The sequence below is a fragment of the Lithobates pipiens genome, unplaced genomic scaffold (genome assembly GCF_037356315.1).
Source record: "Lithobates pipiens isolate NorthernLeopardFrog02 unplaced genomic scaffold, aLitPip1_a1.2 Scaffold_13, whole genome shotgun sequence".
Classification (NCBI taxonomy): Eukaryota; Metazoa; Chordata; class Amphibia; order Anura; family Ranidae; genus Lithobates; species Lithobates pipiens.
In genome coordinates, this window is record NW_027507718.1 from 193,838,048 (window position 1) to 193,862,226 (window position 24,179).

The 24,179-nt window shown below is 46.5% G+C and overlaps 2 protein-coding genes across 2 annotated transcripts in view; one reads left to right on the forward strand and one right to left on the reverse strand.

Moving 5' to 3' along the window:
* LOC143974547 (uncharacterized) overlaps positions 1 to 24,179 on the reverse strand; it is a 168,226-nt gene that overhangs the window by 96,251 nt on the left and 47,796 nt on the right. The window lies entirely within an intron of this gene.
* Positions 11,343 to 24,179, forward strand: part of LOC143974546 (uncharacterized) — a 55,003-nt gene continuing 42,166 nt past the window's right edge. Inside the window, exons 1-2 of the mRNA XM_077476069.1 lie at positions 11,343 to 12,717; positions 17,406 to 17,514. Of these exons, the coding sequence (XP_077332195.1) occupies positions 11,718 to 12,717; positions 17,406 to 17,514 (1,109 nt within the window). The 5' untranslated portion in view covers positions 11,343 to 11,717. The remainder of the gene's footprint in view (positions 12,718 to 17,405; positions 17,515 to 24,179) is intronic.

Sequence of the window (24,179 nt, forward strand, 5' to 3'; positions counted from 1 at the left end):
CATATACTAAAGTGCCCTTGTGTAGGGCAAATGTCCCAAAAAGTAAAACACTAATTTGTGAGGCATAAATATGAGATTAGGGATAAACAGGTACAGTTGCCAGTTGTATGGCATTTTGTGGAGTATTCTCATTTAGTGTCAAAAATAAAATTTATGAGAATTGACCATTTTTCAAAAACTAGATGAGAGGGTGATTGAGAACGATTATTGAAGAAGGGCGAGGTGTATTGGATTGAATGGTTAGGTACTCTGCAACCTCTAAGGCTTAATTCAGATTTTATTTTGGATACATTTTTATAGTTCTTTTTCTATAGTTATCTATTATTATTATATATTTTTTGTTATTGTTTATTGCTGTTTTTGTATAATGTAGAGAGGTTTATGATAATGGATAAGAATCCATGTTTGTGTACAGTGTATACTGTATATTGTTTGTTCCTTTAAAGATCAGTTTGCCTCTTTCCATGGGTAGCAAAATGACCATGCAGGGTGCTTTTATGTATGTTTGTCCAATGTTCTGATTAATGATCAATTGCTGAGTATCTAGTTTCCTGGTATTCATAAATGCTATGCACGCAAGGCACGCATAGCACGTGGACTCCAAACATGATCCAGGCACCACTGGCCTATAGAAGGACAGCAGCTCCTCTCACAAATTGCTGGATTGTCTTCAGCCTTCCTGTGTTCCTGAGCCATTTACCCTTGGATTTCCTGTTGTGTCCCAGCTTGCCTCTGACCTGTCTGACCTCCTCTCCTGGCTTTGACCCCTGGCTCTTTCTACAGACTCTGCTGCATTATGGACTTTTCTATTTATTCCTGGCTTGCCTTCCTGTGTATGACCTCAGCTAGTTCCTGTTTTGCTACCTGCCTCTGCTCCTAACGGGTCCACTGTGTTTGACCCCTGGCCTGACTTTTCCTAATGTCCTCTGTGTGCACTTTTGCCAAGTACTACTGAGGTTCTCTAAGAGACTCCTGCCCAGCTGTGTATCCTGCTGCATCCAGTATACATTAGGTGACCATCGATCCTACTCAGCACAGAGTGGGAGGGGGGCTCTTTCACTCTGACCTCCTCTTCTTCCTTCTCCTCCATGAGCCCTCCGCTGGCACCCCTCACCTTTGGAAAATTACAGCCTCAAGTCTTTTTGAGTACGATGCTACAAGCTGGGCACACCTATTTTTGGGCAGTTTATCCTACTCTTCTTTGCAGGACCTCTCAAGCTCCATCAGGTTGGATGGGGAGCGTTGGTGCACAGCCATTTTTAGATCTCTCCAGATATGTTCAATCGGGTTCAAGTCTGGGCTTTGGCTGGGCCACTCAAGGACATTCACAGAGTTGTCCCGCAGCCACTCCTTTGTTATCTTGGCTGTGTGCTTAGAGTTGTTGTAAGGTCCAGAGACTCTGGAGCAGGTTTTCATCAAGAATGTCTCTCTACAGTGTTGCATTCATCCTTCCCTCGATCCTGACTAGTTACATAGTTACATAGTTAGTCAGGCTGAAAAAAGACACAAGTCCATCCAGTTCAACCACAAAAAAAAAAAGTGTCCCAGTTCATGTCACTGAAAAACATCCCCACAGCATGATGCTGCCACCACCATGCTTCACTGTAGGGATGGTATTGGCCAGGTGATGAGTGGTGCCTGGTTTCTACCAGACATGATGCTTACCATTCAGAGTTCAATCTGTTTCATCAGTCCAGGGAATTTTGTTTCTCGTGGTCTGAGTGTGCTTCAGGTGCTTTTTGGCAAACTCCAGGTGGACTGTCATGTGCCTTTTACTGAGGAGTGGCTTCCGTCTGGCCACTCTACCATACAGGCCTGATTAGTGGCGTGTTGCAGATATGGTGGTTCTCCTGGAAGGTTCTCCTCTCTCCACAGAGAAATGCAGGAGCTCTGTCAGAGTTCTTGGTCACCTTCCTGACTAAGGCCCTCCACCCCCGATCACTCATTTTGGCCGGGCGGCCCGCTCTAGGAAAAGTCCTGGTGGTTCCAAACTTCTTCCATTTACAGATAATGGAGGCCACTGTGCTCATTGGGACCTTCAATGCTGCAGAAATTTTTCAGAACCCTTCCCCAGATCTGTGCCTCGATACAATCCTGTCTTGGAGATGTCCAGATAATTCCTTGGACTTCATGGCTTGGTTTGTGCTCTGATATGCACTGTTAACTGAGGGACCTTATATAGACAGGCGTGGGCCTTTCCAAATTATGTCCAATCAACTGAATTTACCGCAGGTAGACTCCAATCAAGTTGTAGAAACATCTCAAGGATGATCAGTGGAAACAGGATGCACCTGAGCTCAAATTTGAGTGTCATGGCAAAAGCTGTGAATACTTATATACATGTGATTTCTTTGTTTTTTTATTTTTAATAAATTTGCAAAGATTTCAAACAAACTTCTTTCACATTGTTATTATGGGGTATTGTTTGTAGAATTTTTTAAGGAAAGTAATGAATTTAATCAATTTTAAGGCTGTAACATAACAAAATGTGGAAAAAGTGAAGCACTGTTAAGCCTCATACACACGATCGGACTTTGTACAAACTTTCCCATGGACTTTTGTACAAAGGGTGTTGTCCACAAACTGGTATTGCATACACACGATCTGTCTTTTTGAGAAACAAACATGCATAGTGACGTTACAATGTGGTGACGTTACAACGTACTGACGACGCTTCAAAAGAGGACGTTCAGTTCTATCGAGTCCCCCATTGGACTCCTTCTGCTAATTTCGAGTTAGAGTTAGTAGACATTTGGTCAGTGCTGATTCGTGGTTTTCCGTTCCATGCGTTTCTTGTTCCTTTCCGACTGTTTTGGCCAACCAGCCATGTTGCGCAATCCTAAGACAGAGAGTGTTATTTATGGGCTTAGAGTTGTTGCTGTGACTTTAGCCCAGTCTAGGAATAATCAGAGTAGTAGGATGAGGAGTGTTTGGGCCAAAACTTGGCTACTTAATCGTGACCAATTTAGCCATATGCCCTTACTGTGTGAGCTGCAGGAGAATAATCCGAATGATTATCGTAAATTATCTCCAGATGACGGACTCCTGCTTTCAGCAACTATTGTCCTTGCTGTCCCCCTATATCATGAAGCAGGACACCTGCAATTCCAGCAGAGCAAAGGCTCATAGCCACCTTGCGTTATTTGGCGACAGGGAGGAGTCTCCAGGATATCAAGTTTACCACTGGTATCTCTCCCCAGGCTCTGGGAGTCATTATTCCTGAGACATGTAGTGCCATCATCCAAGTCCTGCAGAAGGACTATATTCGTGTAAGTTTTTTGCTTTAATATCACCTTCATGTTTTCTAATGCATTTTATATTTTTTGTATTCCATCCTTCCCATTTTTGTAATATGCTGTGAATGAATGCCCTCTTTGTCCTTATGCATGCTGTAACCTTTCTTGTGGCATACATGCATATTTTCCTTCACTAACCTCCCCAGCATGCTACCCTGGGCCCCCACACACCTAGCCTAGTACTTAACACTGTATTTACTATGCTTCATTTTTATGTTTACCCTAAACACCGCCTAAAATGTGTCCCAATCTTATTCCTGCCCTTAAATTCATGCAGTGTGCAAGAGTCCCTTTTTTGTATTTCAAACACCTATTTTGAACCCCCCCCCCCCCCCCAAAAAAAAAAATAGTAAAAAATGCAGAGTCAACCAATCAACTACTCTATCTGCAGATTTAGCTAAACACATACACCGTGTACCTTTATTTTTTGAGTTGAGGTTGCTGCCTAAATTCTTAAAAAAATGTGGTGCAAGGGCCTGCCTGATTACCTTCAAAATGTACAAATTATACTTTCGTTATGATTAATTTATCATTATGAATGGCTCCCACCATCCCTGTGCTGTGCCAACTTCCTGGGTTTTTAACTACATTATAACGAATACTCATAATTAATTAACATTTTTATTATTTTGTAAGATGTATGTCAAAATGTGTCTAGATTTTGAGAATGTGCATTCTTATTTTTGTTTTATGCCACTTCTTACCTGTCTACTGGCCTGACAATCTTGTAAAGATGAATGGGTTGGCCAAATTAAAGAGGAAGTAAACCCTGATGGGTTTACTTCCTCTTTTTTTCCCTGCAAAGGTAAAGCATAATGGACTACTATGCATCGCATAGTAGCTCATTATGTGTCACTTACCTGACACAGGAGCCAGCGAAGTCGCCGCTGTCCCCTGTAGTCCGCCGCATCCATGTTGCTGGTGGCGTCTCGCAGCTCCGACGAATCACAGCGGCGCAGCCGCGATTACGTCACTCCCGCGCATGCGCACGGGAGTCGCGTCTCGCAGCTCCGCTGCTGCCATACGGCGAAGCCGCGATGACGTCACTCCCGCGCATGCGCACGGGAGTCGACAAATTAGGCAAATCCATTCTTGGATTTGCCGCATTTAGTGCGCCTGCGCGCCGCTGTCTACGGCGCATGCGCCGTAGACAGCGGTGCCCATTTTCGGGCAAATATCTCCTAAACCATATAGGTTTAGGAGATATTGCTTGGACCTACAGGTAAGCCTTAATCTAGGCTTACCTATAGGTCCAAGTTGTTTGGAAGGGTTTACTTCCTCTTTAAACTTACATTTTAATGCATTTAGTTCTCATGGAAGTGTTGAGGTTTACTTGTCCAAAACATCTACCCATTCAACTCCCCCCTCCTAAGATTTTTAGAATGTGCCACCAGAGGGGGTGAGGGAGCATATAATTGTAACTTATCCTTTTTATTTTAAATACACATTTAAATGTTAGAATATTATGTTGCCCAACAATGTTTGTGTCAAATATGGTTGCAATTTTATGTAGTCGGGTATTAATTTCTTTTCTTTGTTTGACTCCACAGTTTCCTTCAAACACCCAGCAATGGCAAGATGTGGCCGCCCAGTTTGCCAATTTACGGAATTTCTCCAACTGTGGAGGTGCCATTGATGGCAAGCATGTGAGGATAGTCCCACTGCCAAACTCAGGATCATATTATTTCAATTATAAAGGGTTTTGCAGCATAAAAAAGTAATGAGCTGAAATTGATGTGATTGATGACCAAAAATTAAAATGATGTTGTTTTTTCAGACACAGGAACTTTTGAGCCAAGAAGAGGCTGGGCTCAGCAGCCAGACAATGGAGTGCAGAATCCCTCCCCTGCGTCCTCTCAAAAAAAGGGGCAGGAAGAGCCATCACCTAGATGAGGCCACAGCGGACTTCCTAACTAGGGCTACTTCTGTGATCACCACAGCACCCGATAGTGCTGAAGGGTTTGGCTGTTTTACAGCTAATAAACTCAGAAAAATTTACCCAGCTCAAAGGGAGCTATGTGAGGGTATCATCATCCAGCTCCTTAGCAAGGCCAGTAAATGTGAGCTAACCACCAAATCACATGGGTGTAATTTGGACCACACACCTTTACCTCCTCCACAACAAGCCTACCCACATCAGCAAACCTACCCACCTCAGCAAACCTAGCCACCCCAGCAAGCCCACCCAACTCAGCAGCATGGTGGTCAGTGGCAAAATCAGCCCCAGGATGCACAACAAGGCCAGTGGTCTGGGGAGTTTAGGGGCTACTAATTTAGCATGTTGTATTTTTTGATTTAAGTATGATTTAATGGGCTATATTTTTTTAGATTTCAGTGTATCATTTGCTCTTTTGGTTTATAATTTTAAATTTAGAATTGTGATGAAAGAGAATGTCTAATAATTTAAGAATTTTATTTATGTATGTGTTTGTATAAACAAAATGGGCAATTTTTTTTTTTTTATTGATATCATTAGAACACAAATCCTAGGTAAAATATGTTTGTTAGTACTTTGTCAGTATCACCAGCAACTCATATTTATTATTAAGCCATTAAAAATTAAGAGAATGTGCGCTGCATTTAGAAAATTCAGAATTTGACACATCACAAATCTGCTATCTACATTACGAATGCTAGTTTTACAAGACCGACCTCTTCGTGCTGGTCCTTGATCCCGAGCATGCGTCTTTGTACTTTGGACTAAATTTCGATGGTTTTGTGTACACACAATCGGACTTTGTTCCATCAGACTTATGTTGTCAAAAAGTTTGTCCGTTTGCACAGCCAACAAAAGTCAGAAGAAAACCGAAAAAGTTTGTCCGATAGAGCGTACAGGCCTTTTTACTTTCCGGATGCACTGTAGTTTTGGATAATGTTGTCATTCATTATTTCATTTTGGACTTCATTATTTTTGCACTTTGTTTACATTGTCTTTCTTAATTTTTATATATTTATATATTAAGCCCTGCAATTTATGTTTGACTTTACAAGAGAAGATTCCCTTATCTTAGTAAATGAGGCAAAGCTCTGCTGACTTTCATCATCCAGTCATGTACAAGCAAAAATACAGATTTTATATAAAATATATATATATATATAAAATAATCTTTTGTTGCTTTGCAGCCTGAAAATGAAGACAGGCACAGTTTTTTTGTTTTATCCAGATGTGCAACTTATAACATCCAAATGAAAGATATAATACCATGTCAGAAAAATGTTTTAAAAAAAATCAAAAACAGAATTACCGAGTTGGAAAAAGGATCACGCCTCCTAAAAACGACTTGTAAACTCAATCAAGGTGAAGAAAATCACCTTCTCAATGGCACACAAAGCCATTTAACTTTCAACTGTGATTAGCTGTGGTCATTTTGATTAGCTCAGCATGAAAAGAGCTTTTCCTGGAGAATTGTAATCCCTGGCAGTGCAACTGAAGCAAACAATCACTTATGGGTTGCACCGTCAAACGATCTCCGGGACAATGGAAGCACATGCATTCTGATGGATAGGTGGATGGCAGGTGGACTGAAGGGAGCCCACCCCTTCTTAAAAGGTACAGGAGCACACTGAACACCCAGCAAATCGCACAATGGCTTCAAAGGTGTCAGTGCGTTGCCTGACCAATATAACAGTAATACAAAAAAGGTGTCCCTCCATCTATTCATCAGAATGCATGTGCTTCCATTGTGGAATCACTCATAAGCTAGTGATAGGACCACAGATACCAGGGTGCCGTGATGAGGCTCTGTGGCTTACGCATGTATTTGCAAATGTGTGCAGACTAAACCCCTGTTTAAATGCATACTGTTAGATAGGTTGATTTGGTTGTCAGCGGACTGGTCGTGAGTAAGCTTGGATCTTTCCTTAGATTTATCCTTGGCCTTGTTTATATCATATGTTGCCTTCCAATGCTGCTTGCTGCAAAGGCCTGTTATAGGTGCAGGCAGTGGACACCTTTTTTATATGGAGTTCACCAGAGCTTCACAGGTTGCCACAGGAGTCCTCTTCCACTCCTCTATAACGACAACACAGAGTTGGTGGATGTTAGAGACCTTGTGCTCCTCCACCATCCATTTGAGGATGCCCCACAGATGTTCAATAGGGTTTAGGTCTGGAGACATGCTTGGCCAGTCCATCACCTTTACCATCAGCTTCTTTAGCAAGGCAGTGGTCATCTTGGAGCTGTGTTTGGGGTTGTTATGTTGGAATACTGCCCTGCGGCCCAGTCTTCGAAGTGAGGGGATAATGCTCTGCTTCAGTACCGTATATACTCGAGTATAAGCCGAGATTTTCAGCCTCTTTTTTGAGGCTGAAAGTGCCCCCCTCGGCTTATACTCGAGTCATCGCTGTCTGTCTGCCCGATCAGCGTGTCGAGCAGACAGACAGCGGCCATTCTAGGATTCAAAGGCCGCGCCTCCGTCTCCGCCTTCGCCTGTGATAGGCGGAACACTGAATTTCCCAGCAGTCTGTGTTCCGCCTATCACGGACGTCCTCTCATCCTCGTCCGTAGTATGAGGATGAGCGGACGTCCATGATAGGCGGACCACTGACTGCTGGGAAATTGAGTGTTCCGCCTATCACGGACATCCGATAGGCGGAACACTCAATTTCCCAGCAGTCAGTGGGAAATTGAGTGTTCCGCCTATCACCGACGGAGGCGCGGCTTTTGAATCCTAGAATGGCCACCGACGAAGAGCTGCGGGACGGGCCGGGACGCAGGCCGGGACGGGACGCAGGCCGGGACGGGACGCAGGCCGGGACGGGACGCAGGCCGGGACGGGACGCAGGCCGGGACGGACGCAGGCCGGGACGGACACAGGCTGGACGGACACAGGCTGGACGGACACAGGCAGGCTGGACATAGGTAGGCTGCACGGACACACACACACACACACACACACACACGGATGCATGCACACACAGGGATGGATGGACACACACGGATGCATGGACACACACACACACACACACACACACACACACGGATGCATGCACACACACAGGGATGGATGGACACACACACACACGGATGCATGGACACACACACGGATGCATGGACACACACACACACACACGGATGCATGGACACACACACACACGGATGCATGGACACACACAGGGATGGACGACACACAGGGATGGACAGGCATGTCTCACCCTCGGCTTATACACGAGTCAATAATTTTTTCCAGTTTTTTGGGGGTAAATTGGGGACCTCGGCTTATATTCGGGTCGGCCTATACTCGAGTATATACGGTATGTCACAGGACATCTTGGCATTCATGGTTCCCTCATGAACTGTAGATCCCCAGTGCCAGCAGCACTCATACAGCCCCAGACCATGACGTTCCCATCACAATGCTTGACTGTAGGCAAGACACAGTTGTCTTTGTACTCCTCACCTGGTTGCTGCCACACACGCTTGACACCATCTGAACCAAATAAGTTTATCTTGGTCTCATCAGACCACAAGACACGGTTCCAGTATCCATGTCCTTAGTCTGCTCGTCTTCAGCAAACTGTTTGCGGGCTTTCTTGTGCATCATCTTTAGATGAGGCTTCCTTCTGAAATGACAGCCATGCAGACCAATCTGATGCAGTATGCGGCTTATGGTCTGAGCACAGACAATCTGACCTCCCACCCCTTCAACCTCTGCAGCAATGCTGGCAGCACTCATATGTCAATTTCCCAAAGTTTGGATATGACGCTGTGCACGTGCACTCAACTTCTTTGGTCGACCATGGCGAGGCCTGTTCTGAGTGGAACCTGTCCTGTTAAACCTCTGTATAGTCTTCGCCATGGTGCTGCAGCTCAGTTTCAAGGTCTTGGCAATCTTCTTATAGCCTAGGCCATTTTTTTTGTAGAGCAACAATTCTTTTTCCTCCTACGGAATTCGGAGAGCGCTTTAACAGGATTACTTGAGTGAACGTATTTTGCCAACTTGAGTCTTAAAGGGGTGCGAACCTGTTCCGGGTGACAAAGACGTAGAGCCAGGAAGGTGTCTGGTTTGTTGGCCTTGGTGTAAATCGCATGGCTGGACCTACGAATGGCCTTGTCTGCTGATTTGGCCAGGAGTAAGTCCAATTCAGCCTTGGTTTTTCTCAAGTTGAAGTCTGTTGGGTTCAGTAGGGGATGATTGAAATCGGAGGAAGTAGTGGTGGTAATCTGTCTTGAGCTGCTGTCAATAATTTTTTTATCACGGTGGAGATGTGTGGAGACCGATATACAGGTACCATGAATCACCGGTTTATGTGCCTCCCATAAAAGGACCGGAGAAATACCCAGGGTTGCGTTGTGCAAGAGCTATTCCTTAAGAGCGAGTTGTATATCAAAGCAATAGGATCTATTGCTTAGGTGTGCATAATTCATACACCAGGTGCGGTCCTTGGATTGAGAAATCAAAGATTAGACAGTAGTGATAACTGCACAGTGGTCAGACCATGGGATAGTGTGGATACAGGAGTTCAGCAAGATCGACGAAGGTGCAACAGGGACAAAAATGTGGTCTATTCTAGAGAAGGACTTGTGTGGGTAGGAGTAAAATGTGTAATTATTTTTTGAGGGATTACATTCTTTCCAGGAGTCAAGCAGGGAAGCTTGTTGAAGCTGTATGCGAAACTGTAAGTGAGGGAGAATGTGACTATGGAGCTTTAACCAGGTGTGGATGGAGTACTAGATTTGAGTCGCCACATATAAATAAAGTCCCTTTACAATGAGTTTGTATAACCTGTAAGAAACAGGTGGGAAAAAATGGATTTGGATTGTTGTTAAGGGCATAATATGACACAGATGTTGTTTCAAAATCCTGTAGTAAGCCCACAAGGATAATTTAGCGATCTCGGCAAGGGAGGTGAATGGTAGGGTGTGGTGGAAGGCCAGCCCTCTTTGTTTTGTAATGGCAGGATCTAAAAAACTTTGGAGCACTGTGGGCCGCAAAGTGCGTCTCCTAGAGGGCTACTAATCCGGCTTTTAGAGAAGAAAAATCCTGGAAGGCTTTAACCCATTTGTTAGGGGAATTAAGGGATCAGCGAGGGAGGGGAGGGTAGGGAAAGAGGGGAGGTGGGAGGTAAGTGGAGGGAGGATGTGTGGTGAGGGGGGCTTCAGGTACAGTATATGCTAGGCTGTGGAGACATCAATCGACAGTAAGTACCCATGCAGCCTAACTACACAGCCTGAGTATATAATCGTCAGTAGCGTGATACTCTAGGTGCGGCCGGAACAGAGTCTTGTAGAGCGGGAGAATTATCGTTTTATCTCTGGAATGAATCCCCTTTTTAATGCATGCCAATATTCTGTTTGCTTTGTTAGCAGCAGCTTGGATTGCATGCCATTGCTGAGCTATCATCTACTAGGAACCCCAGGTCCTTTTCCATCCTAGATTCCCCAGGAGGTTCTCCCCCCGTGTATAGATTGCATTCATATTTTTGCCACTCAAATGCATTATTTTATATTTTCTCTACATTGACCTTCATTTGCCATGTAGTTGCCAACCCCATTAATTTGTTCAGATCTTTTTGCAAGGTTTCCACATCCCGCAAAGAATTTATTGACCTGCTTAGCTTAATATCATCTGGAAATACAGAGATTCAACTGTTTACCCCATGCAACATGTGCTCCTAAAGTCAGAGTGTATGTTGCACCAGTGTGAACTGGGCCTAAAGGTGCAAATTCTAATATATTGATTACATTCTGAAAATGTAACCAATTTTATAGACCTATGACCTTTATATAATGACTTGTGGTAATCCATAAACCTACTCAAATTAAATAAACGTATACTATAGGCTGCCAATAATTGAATAATATTTATTAACCTTTGGGAAATTATCATTAGATTATTTAATGGCCAACAGTAACAAAATAGGATAAGTTGAACAGAATAGAAGCGCTTTCCGTCGTTTTGCAAATCCAAGAATGGAATTCTTTTTGTGTGTGTGTTATATGTGTACAGAGAGACCTGAAAGAGGTGAGAGACACACACACAAACAGAAAGTATGCAAGGTTCAGTTTGAAAAGGGAGGTGTCATCAGTGGAGGAGGAGGTGGAAAATTAATTCAGAGAAGACAGAACTGAGTCTCCTATTCAGTGAAAAGGCAGATTATAATGTGAAAAAGATTCCCTACAGCTAACAAGAGCCACCATGACGAAGAGACTTCACTGATTTGACACTTGAATTAGATGTTACAGGAACTTTAAAAGTAATTCAAGAAATGCAGTAGATTTAGGACACCTTGCTACCTGGAATGATGCAAACAACAGTGATATAACCCTTATGAACCAGCAAACTACTTATTCAAGCCAAGGGAAATAGCAAGATTGAGAATCCAACAGCCTGCAAAGTCAAGTGTGTTCAAACCTGAAGCAAAATTTGAATATTCTTAAATTTACAGTGTCTGACTGTCTGTAGAAACCTGCATATAATAATGCCTCCTCTCTTCTTCATCCCTTTCCTTTTACTGCTGATGTCACGTGGAGCACAACCTGATGGCCCTAGAGGTTCCTGGCGTCGCAGATTTCGATGGGAAAGTAATGGACGAGTTTTCAGCCTCCAGAGCTCAGGTTCTGATCACAGAGCTGGTACTTTCTACATTTCGGAGGTACATAACCCTGTTAAACCAAGGAGACCTGCAGGATCTCAGAGAAGAGACTTTATCAGTAATGGTAAACCAAGTCAAGCCGAAGAACTTAACCTCAGTCAAACTCCTACCCAAAGGAGTGATACTCCTTTGAGAATTTACACAAGCAATAAGGAACATATATTTTCTACCCACAAAACCAAAGGAATTCAGCAAGAGTCAATGCAAAGAAATGATATTACACAAGTATACCCTACAACAATTAAGAGTAAAAAGCAGACTTCAACTCAGTACATGGCAGTCACAGAAACAACAAGCACACAGAGAAATGAAGCTATGCATAGGGTATCTACACAGAGCAGTGCAATGCAAACAAGTAAAGCAACTCCACAGTCAGCATCCCAAAGAAGTTATGCAACTCCTGCACAGGTTAGTGATGCTCTGCTGAGAAATGATATCCCATTACATAATACTATAACTCAGAATAATGATGCTACACAGCAGAGGTCTGTCACCCAAAGGAATGAAATTACACATCGGACCTCTGTCACTCCAAGGAGTAACATTACACAGTGGAGTCCTGTCACCATGGAGAATGACGTATCGGAAAGCACTGGCATCACTCAAAATAGTAATGCAATTCAAAGGGCAATCACCACGCAAAGACAATTAAATTCTGTAAGCTCTGACAGAATGACACCCTCAAATGCCCGTCCAATAGGCTCTCCCCCGGTTGCACAGAGAATGGCTGGAGATGACCCACGAAACCCTTACAGACCTCGAAATGTTTTGACATCCAATTTAGCCCCTGCAGGTAGAAGACCAGGAGCACGGCCCTATCAATATGGTAAGTTTATTTAGGGCTTATGGGGCCAGTTCACTAGATTGTGAGATTTTTTTTTTACATGTGATCATTTTTTTAAATTAAAATGTACACATAAATAAATAGGTCACATACAAAATCATAGTTTAGGTGTGTAATTGTTGTTTACAGCCTCAAATAGCTATATAAACTTTGCATGATTTTATTTCTCATGTATCAATGATTTTTTTTTATACTCACAATAAGTTACCTCCCCCTCAAGGAGAAGGGCCCATTCCCACTTGTGTGTTGTGATAATGGGCACCACAATGCATGGCAATGCACCTGCTCTGTATGCGGTGCTTTGTGATGCCATTCCATGTATATGTCAGCCAATGCTCTGTACCAGGGGCGTTGCTAGGTGGGAAAAATCCCGGGGCTTCAGCCTGATGTCTGAGCCCCACACCAGGGTAAGCTCACTTGCTGATTGCTGCCTGGCTTACCAGTGCTCATCAACGCAGACAAATTGTAATTCCCGCCTTCTGGAGCCTGCAGCGCATATGATGGACATCACACGTCCCGTGGTCCTGGCAATGGACCAGTGGGACATCCATCATAGATGCTGTAGGCTCCAGAATGCGGGACCTGCTATGTCACTCGGCAGTGCATTTCCCGTTCGGGGCTAATAATAGATTTGTTAATGGCCGAGACCCAGGGCTTTTTGGGGGCCCACTCGGGGCTCCTGCCCACCGTCCCGATGCCACTACTCTGTACACTGCACCACAATGTGAGGGGACGAGGTAGAGAGTGTGACATCACCGCACCACCTCTCCACCTTGTCCAAATCAGAGAATACTTTGCATTAAATTCAGAAAATGAAAAGCATTCTTTGAATCGTGCCAATGCCAGGCGGCTAAGTAGTGGCGTCTACTTCAGTGATTTCTAGCTTTTAGGGGCATCAGCCTGGTATGGTATATGCATAGTAAATTGGTTCAAGCTTAACCAATGTAAGTATGTATAAAATATCCAAACCTGGAATTTCTCTTTAAGTGAGCCCTTAGATAATTTAAACTTCACTAATTGCACGAAGATTGGATGGTGTATGAGATTTTACTTGACTGGACTCCAATCTATATTGATATAAATTTTGTAATATTGCATATATGAAAATTGGTTATAATATGTAGAGGTGGTTTGAGATTGGAAATTTTTGAATGTTACTTTATAAAATGAGATGGAAAGCGCTTCACTGTTTGAATACGTTTATTTATATTTTATGGTGGTGTGATAGCACAGTAAGGTGGCAGCAGCTTTCATTAGAGAGATATTTATGTAGACCCCTTTCACACTGAGGCGTTTTTCAGGCGCTAAAGGGCTAAAAATAGCGCCTGAAAATGCCTCCCCTGCAGCCCCAGTGTGAAAGCCAGAGTGCTTTCACATTGGAGCAGTGCGCTTGCAGAACGTTAGAAAAATTCTTGCAAGCAGCATCTTTGGAGCGGTTTAGGAGCAGTGTATACACCGCCCCTCCACTGCCCCTGCCCATTAAAATGAATGGGTAGCAATGCGGAAGCGCATTTCGGGCGCATTTAACCCTTTCTTCAACCGGGGTTTAAAAGCGTCCCACTAGCGACCGAAAAGCTCTGCTAAAACTAGCTAATGTAGCCCGCTGGCAGTGTGAAAGGGCTCTTATACTTCAGAATATTTTAAGTATTTGGGGATCTTTTATTTATTTATTTTATTTCAGTAATCTATTGGTTTTCGATATGAGACTAGCATGCAAAAAAACAACGATCATTCGTCCAATATTCTTGTTGTGTAATCGAGGCTTAAGCATCTCTTACGTACATTACATTTTCAGCTAAACCCAATAGGTTGTAAGAATAAGTCACTTTTCTAAAACAGTTTTGTAATATGACCCTAATATTTGACCATAAAAATTAGCAAATAATTTATTTTATTTGTGTGTGATTAGAATATAATTTTCCCAGGAAATGAAACTCTTTACAGCTTACTTTGGGGCATGTCACAGTGCCACCGGTAGGGCAGAACAGTGGTGTAGTGGTTAGCACTCTCACCTAGCAGTAAAAAGGGTCGCTGGTTTGAATCCCAACCACGACACTACCTGCCTGGAGGTTGCATGTTCTCCCTGTGCCTCTGTGGGTTTCCTCCAGGCACTCCGGTTTCCTCCCACACTCCAAAGACATGCAGGTAGGTTAATTGGCTTCTGCCCCAAATTGGCCCTAGTATATGAATGGGGACCTTGGATTTGCAGGCTCCTTGAGGGTAGGGACTGATGTGAGTGTGCAATGTACAGGGATAGGGACAATTGTAGACACTCACTCAGGTTGAACTGGATGGACTGGTGTCTTTATTCAACCTTACTAACTATGTAACGATGTCACACTATTGATCCTGTCAATGGCAACAACTAGGCAGCAACAGATAATACTTACCTGGTTTTACACTTTGCTTCCTCGCTGGCAGGATGAGTGTCCTGTTGCTGGCAAATTACATGCAGTTTCCATCAGTAATGAAGTGATGGCTTATATGGACAGCAGAGTTACATGTGGAATCGGGGAAGTATTTGCTCTGCATAGTGATTCTGTTTTATTATAAGGGACAGGATTGCTAATGTGGCATGGCCCTTAGGGCTCATTCAGATTGACGCTGAGTCTTGTCCTCCATGCGGAGCAGCTTTTTGCTGTATCTTCTTTGACCTAAGAACTGCATGCAGGCAGCCCATAAAAGCGGATTCAGATGCAGTGGCTACATGGACACAATTGCATGTCAAAATTTGCGGGCCGGAGTGTGTGCATGGATCCAAAGATAGAAACTGTGCTCAGAGGTGGATGAAGAAGCAGCAAAAAGTGACTCTGCACATAGGATGGGACTCAGCGCCTGTCTGAATGAGCCCTTATCATGAAAGCAATACAAAAGATAAAGTTAGTCTATTTATGTCACTTACAGCAACTCAAAAAAGGGAGTATACCCCTCACATATTTGTAAATATTTTATTATATCTTTTCATGTGACAACACTAAAGGAATGACACTTTGCTACAATGTAAAGTAGTGAGTGTACAGCTTGTATAACAGTGTACATTTTCGGTCCCTGCAAAATAACTCAATACACAGCCATTAATGCCTAAACCGCTGGAAACAAAAGTGAGTACACCCCTAAGTGAAAATGTCCAAATTGGGCCCAATTAGCCATTTTCCCTCCCTGGGGCTGTGTCACAAGGTCTCAGGTGTGAATGGGGAGCAGGTGTGTTAAAGTTGATGTTATCGCTCTCACTCTCTCATATTGGTCACCGGAAGTTTAACATGGCACCTCATAGAACTCTCTAAGGATCTGAAAAAAAGAATTGTTGCTCTACATAAAGATGGCCTAGGCCAGTGATGGCGAACCTTGGCACCCCAGATGTTTTGGAACTACATTTCCCATGATGCTCCACTACACTGCAGAGTGCATGAGCATCATGGGAAATGTAGTTCCAAAACATCTGGGGTGCCAAGGTTCGCCATCACTGGCCTAGGCTATAAGAAGATTGCCAAGACCCTGAAACTGAGCTACAGCATGGTGGCCAAACCATACACCGGTTTAACAGGACAGGTTCCTCTCAGAATGGGGGGGGGCATTTTTGTTTTTTGAAGCACGTGAATAGAGCCAGAGGCACTGCGCCCTGAGCCTACCCAGTTGTGTGACAGTAGCGAATGAACATTTGCTATTTTCACACTGAATGTCCTCCCCGACAAGCAATCCTATTGGTGAGGAGAGAGGAGGAAGGAGAAGATGTGGAGGCTGTATGAGGAGACGCAGGGGACAAAGTCAGCGCCCGGAGGTAATCGCTGCCTGGGGGTAAGTGTGAGGCGCATCGACTGTCCATAAGGGAGGAGTGCTGGTGGCTCAATCTGAATGACTGGGGGGGGCTGTGACTGAATTGTTTGATGCCCTTCATTACCCCCCCTCCCCCCAAATATACCACCAGCTGCCACTGGTTACTATCATATAATAGTGGACTCATAGGGGTTGATTTACTAAAAGCAAAAATGCTGTTCACTTTGCAAAGGAAGTTACCATTTGGCATGGTAATTTTCCACAGAACTTAGTGAATGAAGTGAATCTGTGCTGACATCCACCATCCAATCATGTGCATACAAAAAATGCTGTTTAATCTTTTTCATTTTCCTTGCACACGATTCCAGAAGGAACAAGTTCTGTTCTGATATGTTTCATGCTAGGCACAGTGTTTTCTCTTTGATAATGTGCTGTGCCTAGTGCAAAACACGTCAGAGTAGAACTTTGTTCCTGCCGACTCGTTTAATAAAGGAAGATTATTATTTTGCATCTATTGTGCAATATTCCTGTTGCTGCTAAAATTGTTTGCTTCGGTGGAGCTGAGCTGAGCCAAGCCAGCACCTGAGATATGATCTTGGACTGTGAAGCCTGATCTCATCTGGAGCGGCATGTAATGTATTGACAAGGTGTAGCCAGCATAATGATATCACAATTACATCAGGTATGTTACTAAGGTACCAGGGAAAGCACCCCCAATTAAAATACCTCTATTTCTATATAAATAATAAAGCATCACCAACTGAATTTATGTACAATTATCATATTAGTACTCCTATCTCAATCAGTTATCTGTCCTCTACTGGTTTTGCTTCTGATAAATCTGATTTGTTACAATTTAGTAGTGGTCTATTTTTCATGTTAGCTTTGAATTGCAGGTCTTCCTGATTTGGTTCCTGATGCTCTATTTATTCAGAGTGCCACCTATATACAGAGAGTACCCATGTACAGCCTTCGGTGTGCAGCAGAAGAAAACTGCTTGGCAAGGTAAGAGAAAATTAGGCACATGTAGCCACAAAATAAAGCAGAGGTTTGATACTGATGAATGAAAACTTGATACTACTTGGACAGCTACTCAGGGCCGATCCTAGGGTCACAGACGCCTGGGAGCAGAAATATTTCTGGCGCCCCCACATGGGCGTGGTCATCTTACTAACTCCTCCCCTTTACAAATGTTTCTATGGCTACAACTCAAACACGGAGATGCTCCCCTAAGAAGTCTTTATCACCCTGGGTTCCTCCCATAATCTTTTAACAATAAAGAAAATGAGTACACTAATGGGACCTGAAGGGGGGTCCCGCTAATGCACACAGAGAGTGCTTTCCGTTAGAGAGTCTGTTAGAAAGAGCTCCCAGAGATACTGCAGACATGATACAGGAGATGGTCAGATACTGCAGACATACTACAAGAGATGGTCAGATACTGCAGACATACTACAAGAGATGGTCAGATACTGCAGACATATTACAAGAGATGGTCAGACACTGCAGACATACTACAAGAGATGGTCAGAGACTGCAGACATACTACAAGAGATGGTCAGAGACTGCAGACATACTGCAAGAGATGATCAGAGACTGCAGACATACTAAAAGAGATGACCAGAGACTGCAGACATAGTACAAGAGATGATCAGAGACTGCAGACGTAGTACAGGAGAGGGTCAGAGACTGCAGTTCCTATGGATGGAAGTAGATAATGGCCGACCAGCCCTCTCACCAGACCTGGCGATACAGCAACATCAGTTCTTCTGATCAGGTGTCAGCTCACTCTGGGTTGCCCGTGGCGACTCTGCTGGGTGGTGCTCAGATCTGTATTCTGTCAATCAATCCATTCCTTTCTTCACCGGGGATGGCGCTAGGCTGTTCAGCCTTCCCTCTGGTGGCACAGGGCAGCAGGGTTCTCTTTCTGATGGCATCCCCTCAGCACTGTCCTCTCCCTGGAGTCCTGGGTGCACTTCCCCCAAAGCTCTCTCTCTCCCCCCCCCCCCTCTCTTATTCAGCTGAGCATGCTGTGTGGGTTGCAGTTTCCGGGTCACAATGGGGCTGCCAGTCCTCAGGACTACATGTCCCACAATCCTATTCTCTGCTCCCTTTTTATTTTATTTCTTCCCTGGCCATTATGAAGGAGGGAGAAGAAACATAGTGGGCAGCTGACCTAGCAAGCGCCGCTCACTAGTACAGCACTGCTCTCTCTACTCAGACACGGGTGCTTCAATCTCCGGCTGCTTCGGTCTCCTCCTCTGACAGGAGGAGGGAGGGGGATGGGCAGTAAACACAGAGAGCCCTCTTCCTGTTGATAACAAGGACAGCGGTGGCACAGTCTATCCTCCCCTGATCTGCTCCTGCATACCTCCCAAGTTTTAAAGTTGAGAATGAGGGACATTCTGGGGAGAGTGACCTGTGGCATGCGCAGCTTATATCAAAGTGCCCATCAGAGCCCCCCCCCCACAGCAGGTATCCCCCATCAGAGCCCCCCCACAGCAGGTGTCCCCATCAGAGGCCCCCCACAGCAGGTGTCCCCCCGTCAGAGCCCCCCCACAGCAGGTGTCCCCCATCAGAGCCCCCCACAGCAGGTGTCCACCATCAGAACCCCCCACAGCAGGTGTCTCCCATTAGAGCCCCCCACAGCAGGTGTCCCCCATCAGGGCACCCCACAGCAGGTGTCCCCCCATCAAGGCCCCCCACAGCAGGTGTCCCCCCATCAGAGCCCCCACAGCAGGTGTCCCCCATTAGAGCCCCCCACAGCAGGTGTCCCCCATTAGAGCCCCCCACAGCAGGTGTCCCCCATTAGAGCCCCCCACAGCAGGTGTCCCACATCAGAGCACCCCCACAGCAGGTGTCCCCCCATCAGAGCACCCCCACAGCAGGTGTCCCCCATCAGATCCCCCACAGCAGGTGTCCCCCATTACAGCCCCCCACAGCAGGTGTCCCCCATTACAGCCCCCCACAGCAGGTGTCCCCCATCAGGGCACCCCACAGCAGGTGTCCCCCAGAGCCTCCCACAGCAGGTGTCCCCCATCAGAGCACCCCCACAGCAGTTGTCCCCTATCAGAGCCCCCCCACAGCAGGTGTCCCCTATCAGAGCCCCCCCCCCCACAGCAGGTGTCCCCCATCAGAGCCCCCCACAGCAGGTGTCCACCATCAGAGCCTCCCACAGCAGGTGTCCCCCATTAGAGCCCCCCCACAGCAGGTGACCCCCATCAGAGCCCCCCACAGCAGGTGTCCCCCATCAGAGCCCCCCACAGCAGGTGTTCCCCATCAGAGCCCCCCACAGCAGGTGTTCCCCATCAGAGCCCCCCACAGCAGGTGTCCGCATCAGAGCCCCCCACAGCAGGTGTCCACCATCAGAGCCCCCCACAGCAGGTGTCTCCCATTAGAGCCCCCCACAGCAGGTGTCTCCCATTAGAGCCCCCCACAGCAGGTGTCCCCCATCAGGGCACTCCACAGCAGGTGTCCCCCCATCAAGGCCCCCCACAGCAGGTGTCCCCCCATAAGAGCCCCCACAGCAGGTGTCCCCCCATAAGAGCCCCCCACAGCAGGTGTCCCCCCATAAGAGCCCCCCACAGCAGGTGTCCCCCATCAGGGCCCCCCACAGCAGGTGTCCCCCATCAGAGCACCCCACAGCAGGTGTCCCCCCATCAAGGCACCCCACAGCAGGTGTCCCCCATCAGGGCCCCCCACAGCAGATGCCCCCCCATCAGAGCACCCCCACAGCAGGTGTCCCCCATCAGATCCCCCACAGCAGGTGTCCCCCATTACAGCCCCCCACAGCAGGTGTCCCCCATCAGGGCACCCCACAGCAGGTGTCCCCCATCAGAGCCCCCCACAGCAGGTGTCCCCCATCAGAGCACCCCCACAGCAGGTGTCCCCTATCAGAGCCCCCCCCACAGCAGGTGTCCGCATCAGAGCCCTAAACAGCAGGTGTCCGCATCAGAGCCCCCCACAGCAGGTGTCCACCATCAGAGCCTCCCACAGCAGGTGTCCCCCATTAGAGCCCCCCCACAGCAGGTGTCCACCATCAGAGCCCCCCCACAGCAGGTGTCCACCATCAGAGCCCCCCACAGCAGGTGTCCCCCATCAGAGCCCCCCACAGCAGGTGTCCCCATGGATCAGTACCTGTCCAATAGATCACTGTAGCTTGGGCGCACTGGGAGCAGAAGCACCGTGCACATTGCAGGGGTGCAGGGCATCCGTGGCATCTTTGGTTACTAGGAGGGCGGCACTCAAACAGCATTTCTGGAAGTGCACTGGATGATAGCAGCTCTGGCCAACCCAGAAGAGAAGAGCCAACACACGCAGAGGGGGCAGGGCAGACACTAGACTGCTCCACGCGCACCGGACAGAAAGATTAGTGGAGTCTAGTACTGGAATGTGTTCTGTTACTAGGCTCTATAGCGGTACTCAGACAGCATGGATTCCGGGGACAGCGGGAGCGGTATGCGCTCTTGTCAGTTGCTGGTGGGATGGGGAACCACAGCACCTGCTACATGCGCTCCACCTCTCCGTCTCTGGACACAGACGAGGAGGAGGGAGGGGAGCAGCACTCTGGAGCTTCGGCGCCCGGGTGCGGAGCACCCCACGCAAACTGAGCGGGGAAAATTTACTGCAGATATCTGTATATACCCCCCCCCCCAAGCTTAAGGAGCGTAGAAAGCAGGAATGACACAGCAAATGGTTAAATAACAGCAAATAGTATATTGCAACAAGTTAAACAAAAGAAGAAATATACTGTAATAAATCAGCGATTAGAGAATTATACTGTACTGGTTAAAAAGTAGGAGACATATACTATGAAAATTAGGCACTAGCAGTAATATTCTGAGGAAACAATAATTGTTATGCCGCGTACACACGATCGGACTTTCCGGCAGACTTGGTCCAGCGGACCAGAGTGTGTCGGAAAACTTCGATCGTGTGTGGGCTCCAGCGGACTTTTTCTTCCCCAAAGTCCAGCGGACCTAGAAATAAAACATGTTTTAAATTTTCCCACCGAAAGTCCACCGGACCCAGTTCCAATCGGGAAGTCCGCTCGTCTGTATGCTGGTCGGACGGACCAACTACGACGCAACAGCAACTACAGCACCTGCCCGCGAGAATGTTTTGAGCGATCCTATCACGCTGGTTTTCCGCTACAGGGTGCTGTACACCAGGCCCTTAGGTCTGGTATGGATTTTAAGGGGAACCCCTACGCCGAAAAAATGGCGTGGGGGTCCCCCCAAAATCCATACCAGACCCTTATGCCCCCTCTGAACCGTACCAGGCCGCATACCCTCAACATGGGGGGGGTGGGTGCTTTGGGGAAGGGGGCGCCCTGCGGCCCCCCCCACCCCAAAGCACCTTGCCCCCATGTTGATCAGGACAAGGGCCTCTTCCCAACAACCTGGCCATTGGTTGTTGGGGTCTACGGGCGGGGGGCTTATCGGAATCTGGGAGCCCCCTTTAATAAAGGGGCCCCGAGATCCCGGCCCCCCACCCTATGTGAGTATGGGGTACATCGTAGCCCTACCCATTCACCTGGGGGGAAAAGCGTCAATAAAAAACAATACTACACAGGTTTTTAAAGTAGTTTATTAGGCAGCTCTAGGGGTTTTCTTCCGACTTCTCCGCGCTTTCCGGTTCTTCTTGCCGGGCTCTTATTCTCTTTTGCCGCTCTTTTGCTAGCAGTGGCCTGGGTTTCTCCTTCGTCGTTGCCATCGCCATCTTCTTCTTCTTCTGTTCTTCTGATGTTGACACGACGCTCTCTTCCACTGTAATGCCGTGGACGCGGTGCACGGCGACTTATATAGGCATAAGGGGCGGGGTCACCGGGTGACATCACCGGTGACCCCGCCCCTTATGCCTATATAAGTCGCCGTGTACCGTGTCCACCACATTACATCGGGAGAGAGCGTTGTGTCAACATCGGAAGAACAGAAGAAAGAAGAAGACAGCAACCGCGAAGGAGAAAGCCGGGCCACCTCTAGCAAAAGAGCAGAAGATAGCGGAGGAGCCCGGCGAGAAGAACCGGAAAGCGCAGAGAAGTCGGAAGAAGACCCCCAGAGCTGCCTAATAAACTACTTTAAAAACCTGTCTAGTGTGTTTTTTTTATTGACACTTTTTACCCCAGGTGAATGGGTAGGGGTACGATATACCCCATACTTATTCACATAGGGTGGGGGGCCGGGATCTGGGGGCCCTCTTGTTAAAGGGGGCTCCCGGATTCTGATAAGCCCCCCGCCCGCAGACCCCGACAACCAATGGCCAGGGTTGTCGGGAAGAGGCCCTTTTCTCATCAACATGGGGACAAGGTGCTTTGGGGTGGGGGGACGCAGGGCGCGCCCCTTCCCCAAAGCACCCACCCCCCATGTTGAGGGCATGTGGCCTGGTACGGTTCAGGGGGGGCGGGGCGCTCGCTCGTCCCCACCCCCTTTCCTGACCGGCCGGGCTGTGTGCTCAGATAAGGGTCTGGTATGGACTTGGGAGGGACCTCCACACCGTTTTTTCCACGTAGGGGGGTTACCCTTAAAATCCATACCAGGGGATGGGGCTGGCAAGGTATCAATCTCGCAGATGAAAGCGGCAAGATTGACTTCCTTCTCTAGTGCCGTCGTACCTGGAGTCCATGTGTGGGCAATTCCATTCATTTGGAAAGTCCGTCGGAAAGTCTGTTTGTGTGTGTGCGGCATTATAAAGCACAACCTCTCCTAGTGCCTGTCATGGACAACCCTAACTAGAGGGATATATATGTGTGTGTGTATATATATATATATATATATATATATATATATATATATATATATATATATATATATATATATATATATATATATATATATACACACACATACACACACATACACACACACTATATTACCAAGAGTATTGGAACGCCTGCCTTTACACGCACATGAACTTTACTGGCATCCCAGTCTACGTCCGTAGGGTTCAATATTGAGTTGGCCCACCCTTTGTAGCTATAACAGCTTAAATTCTTCTGGGAAGGCTGTCCACAAGGTTTAGGATTGTGTCTATGGGAATGTTTGACCTTCCTTCCAGCAGAGCATTTGTGAGTTCAGGCACTGATGTGGATGAGAGGGTCGGACTCGCAGTCTCCACTCTAATTCATTCTAAAGGTGCTCTATTGGATTGAGGTCAGGACTCTGTGCAGGCCAGTCAAGTTTCTCCACCCCAAACTAACTCATCCATGTCTTTTTTTTAATTAAATTTTCAGGACAAGTACAATGTAATTAAGCATTGCAAAATTCTTTGAACATAAATGATTAGAAGGTTAACTAGAGGTTAACGTCCACATATGCAGGGAACAGATGTGAACTGCATATTTATATAAGAAGAAGCAGATATCATACAGTTTATAAAAGAAAGAGCAACTTAAAACAGCAGGCCGGGAGGCCAAAGTGTGATAGTACATCAATAATATGCTTATGAATAATGAAGTGATTCTCCAAGGGAGAGGAGGCAACTTGTTCTAGTATAGGGAGGAGATAATTGCGAGAGAGAGGGTAATACAGAGAGAATGATGGTACGACTATTAGTGGTTACTGAGGAATACCGAGTGGGGGGGGGGGGGGGTCCCATACTCCGACCGATCCCAGGGTTCCCAGATTTTGGCAAACTGGGGGACTGAATCATGTACAGTGGCCGTCAGGTAC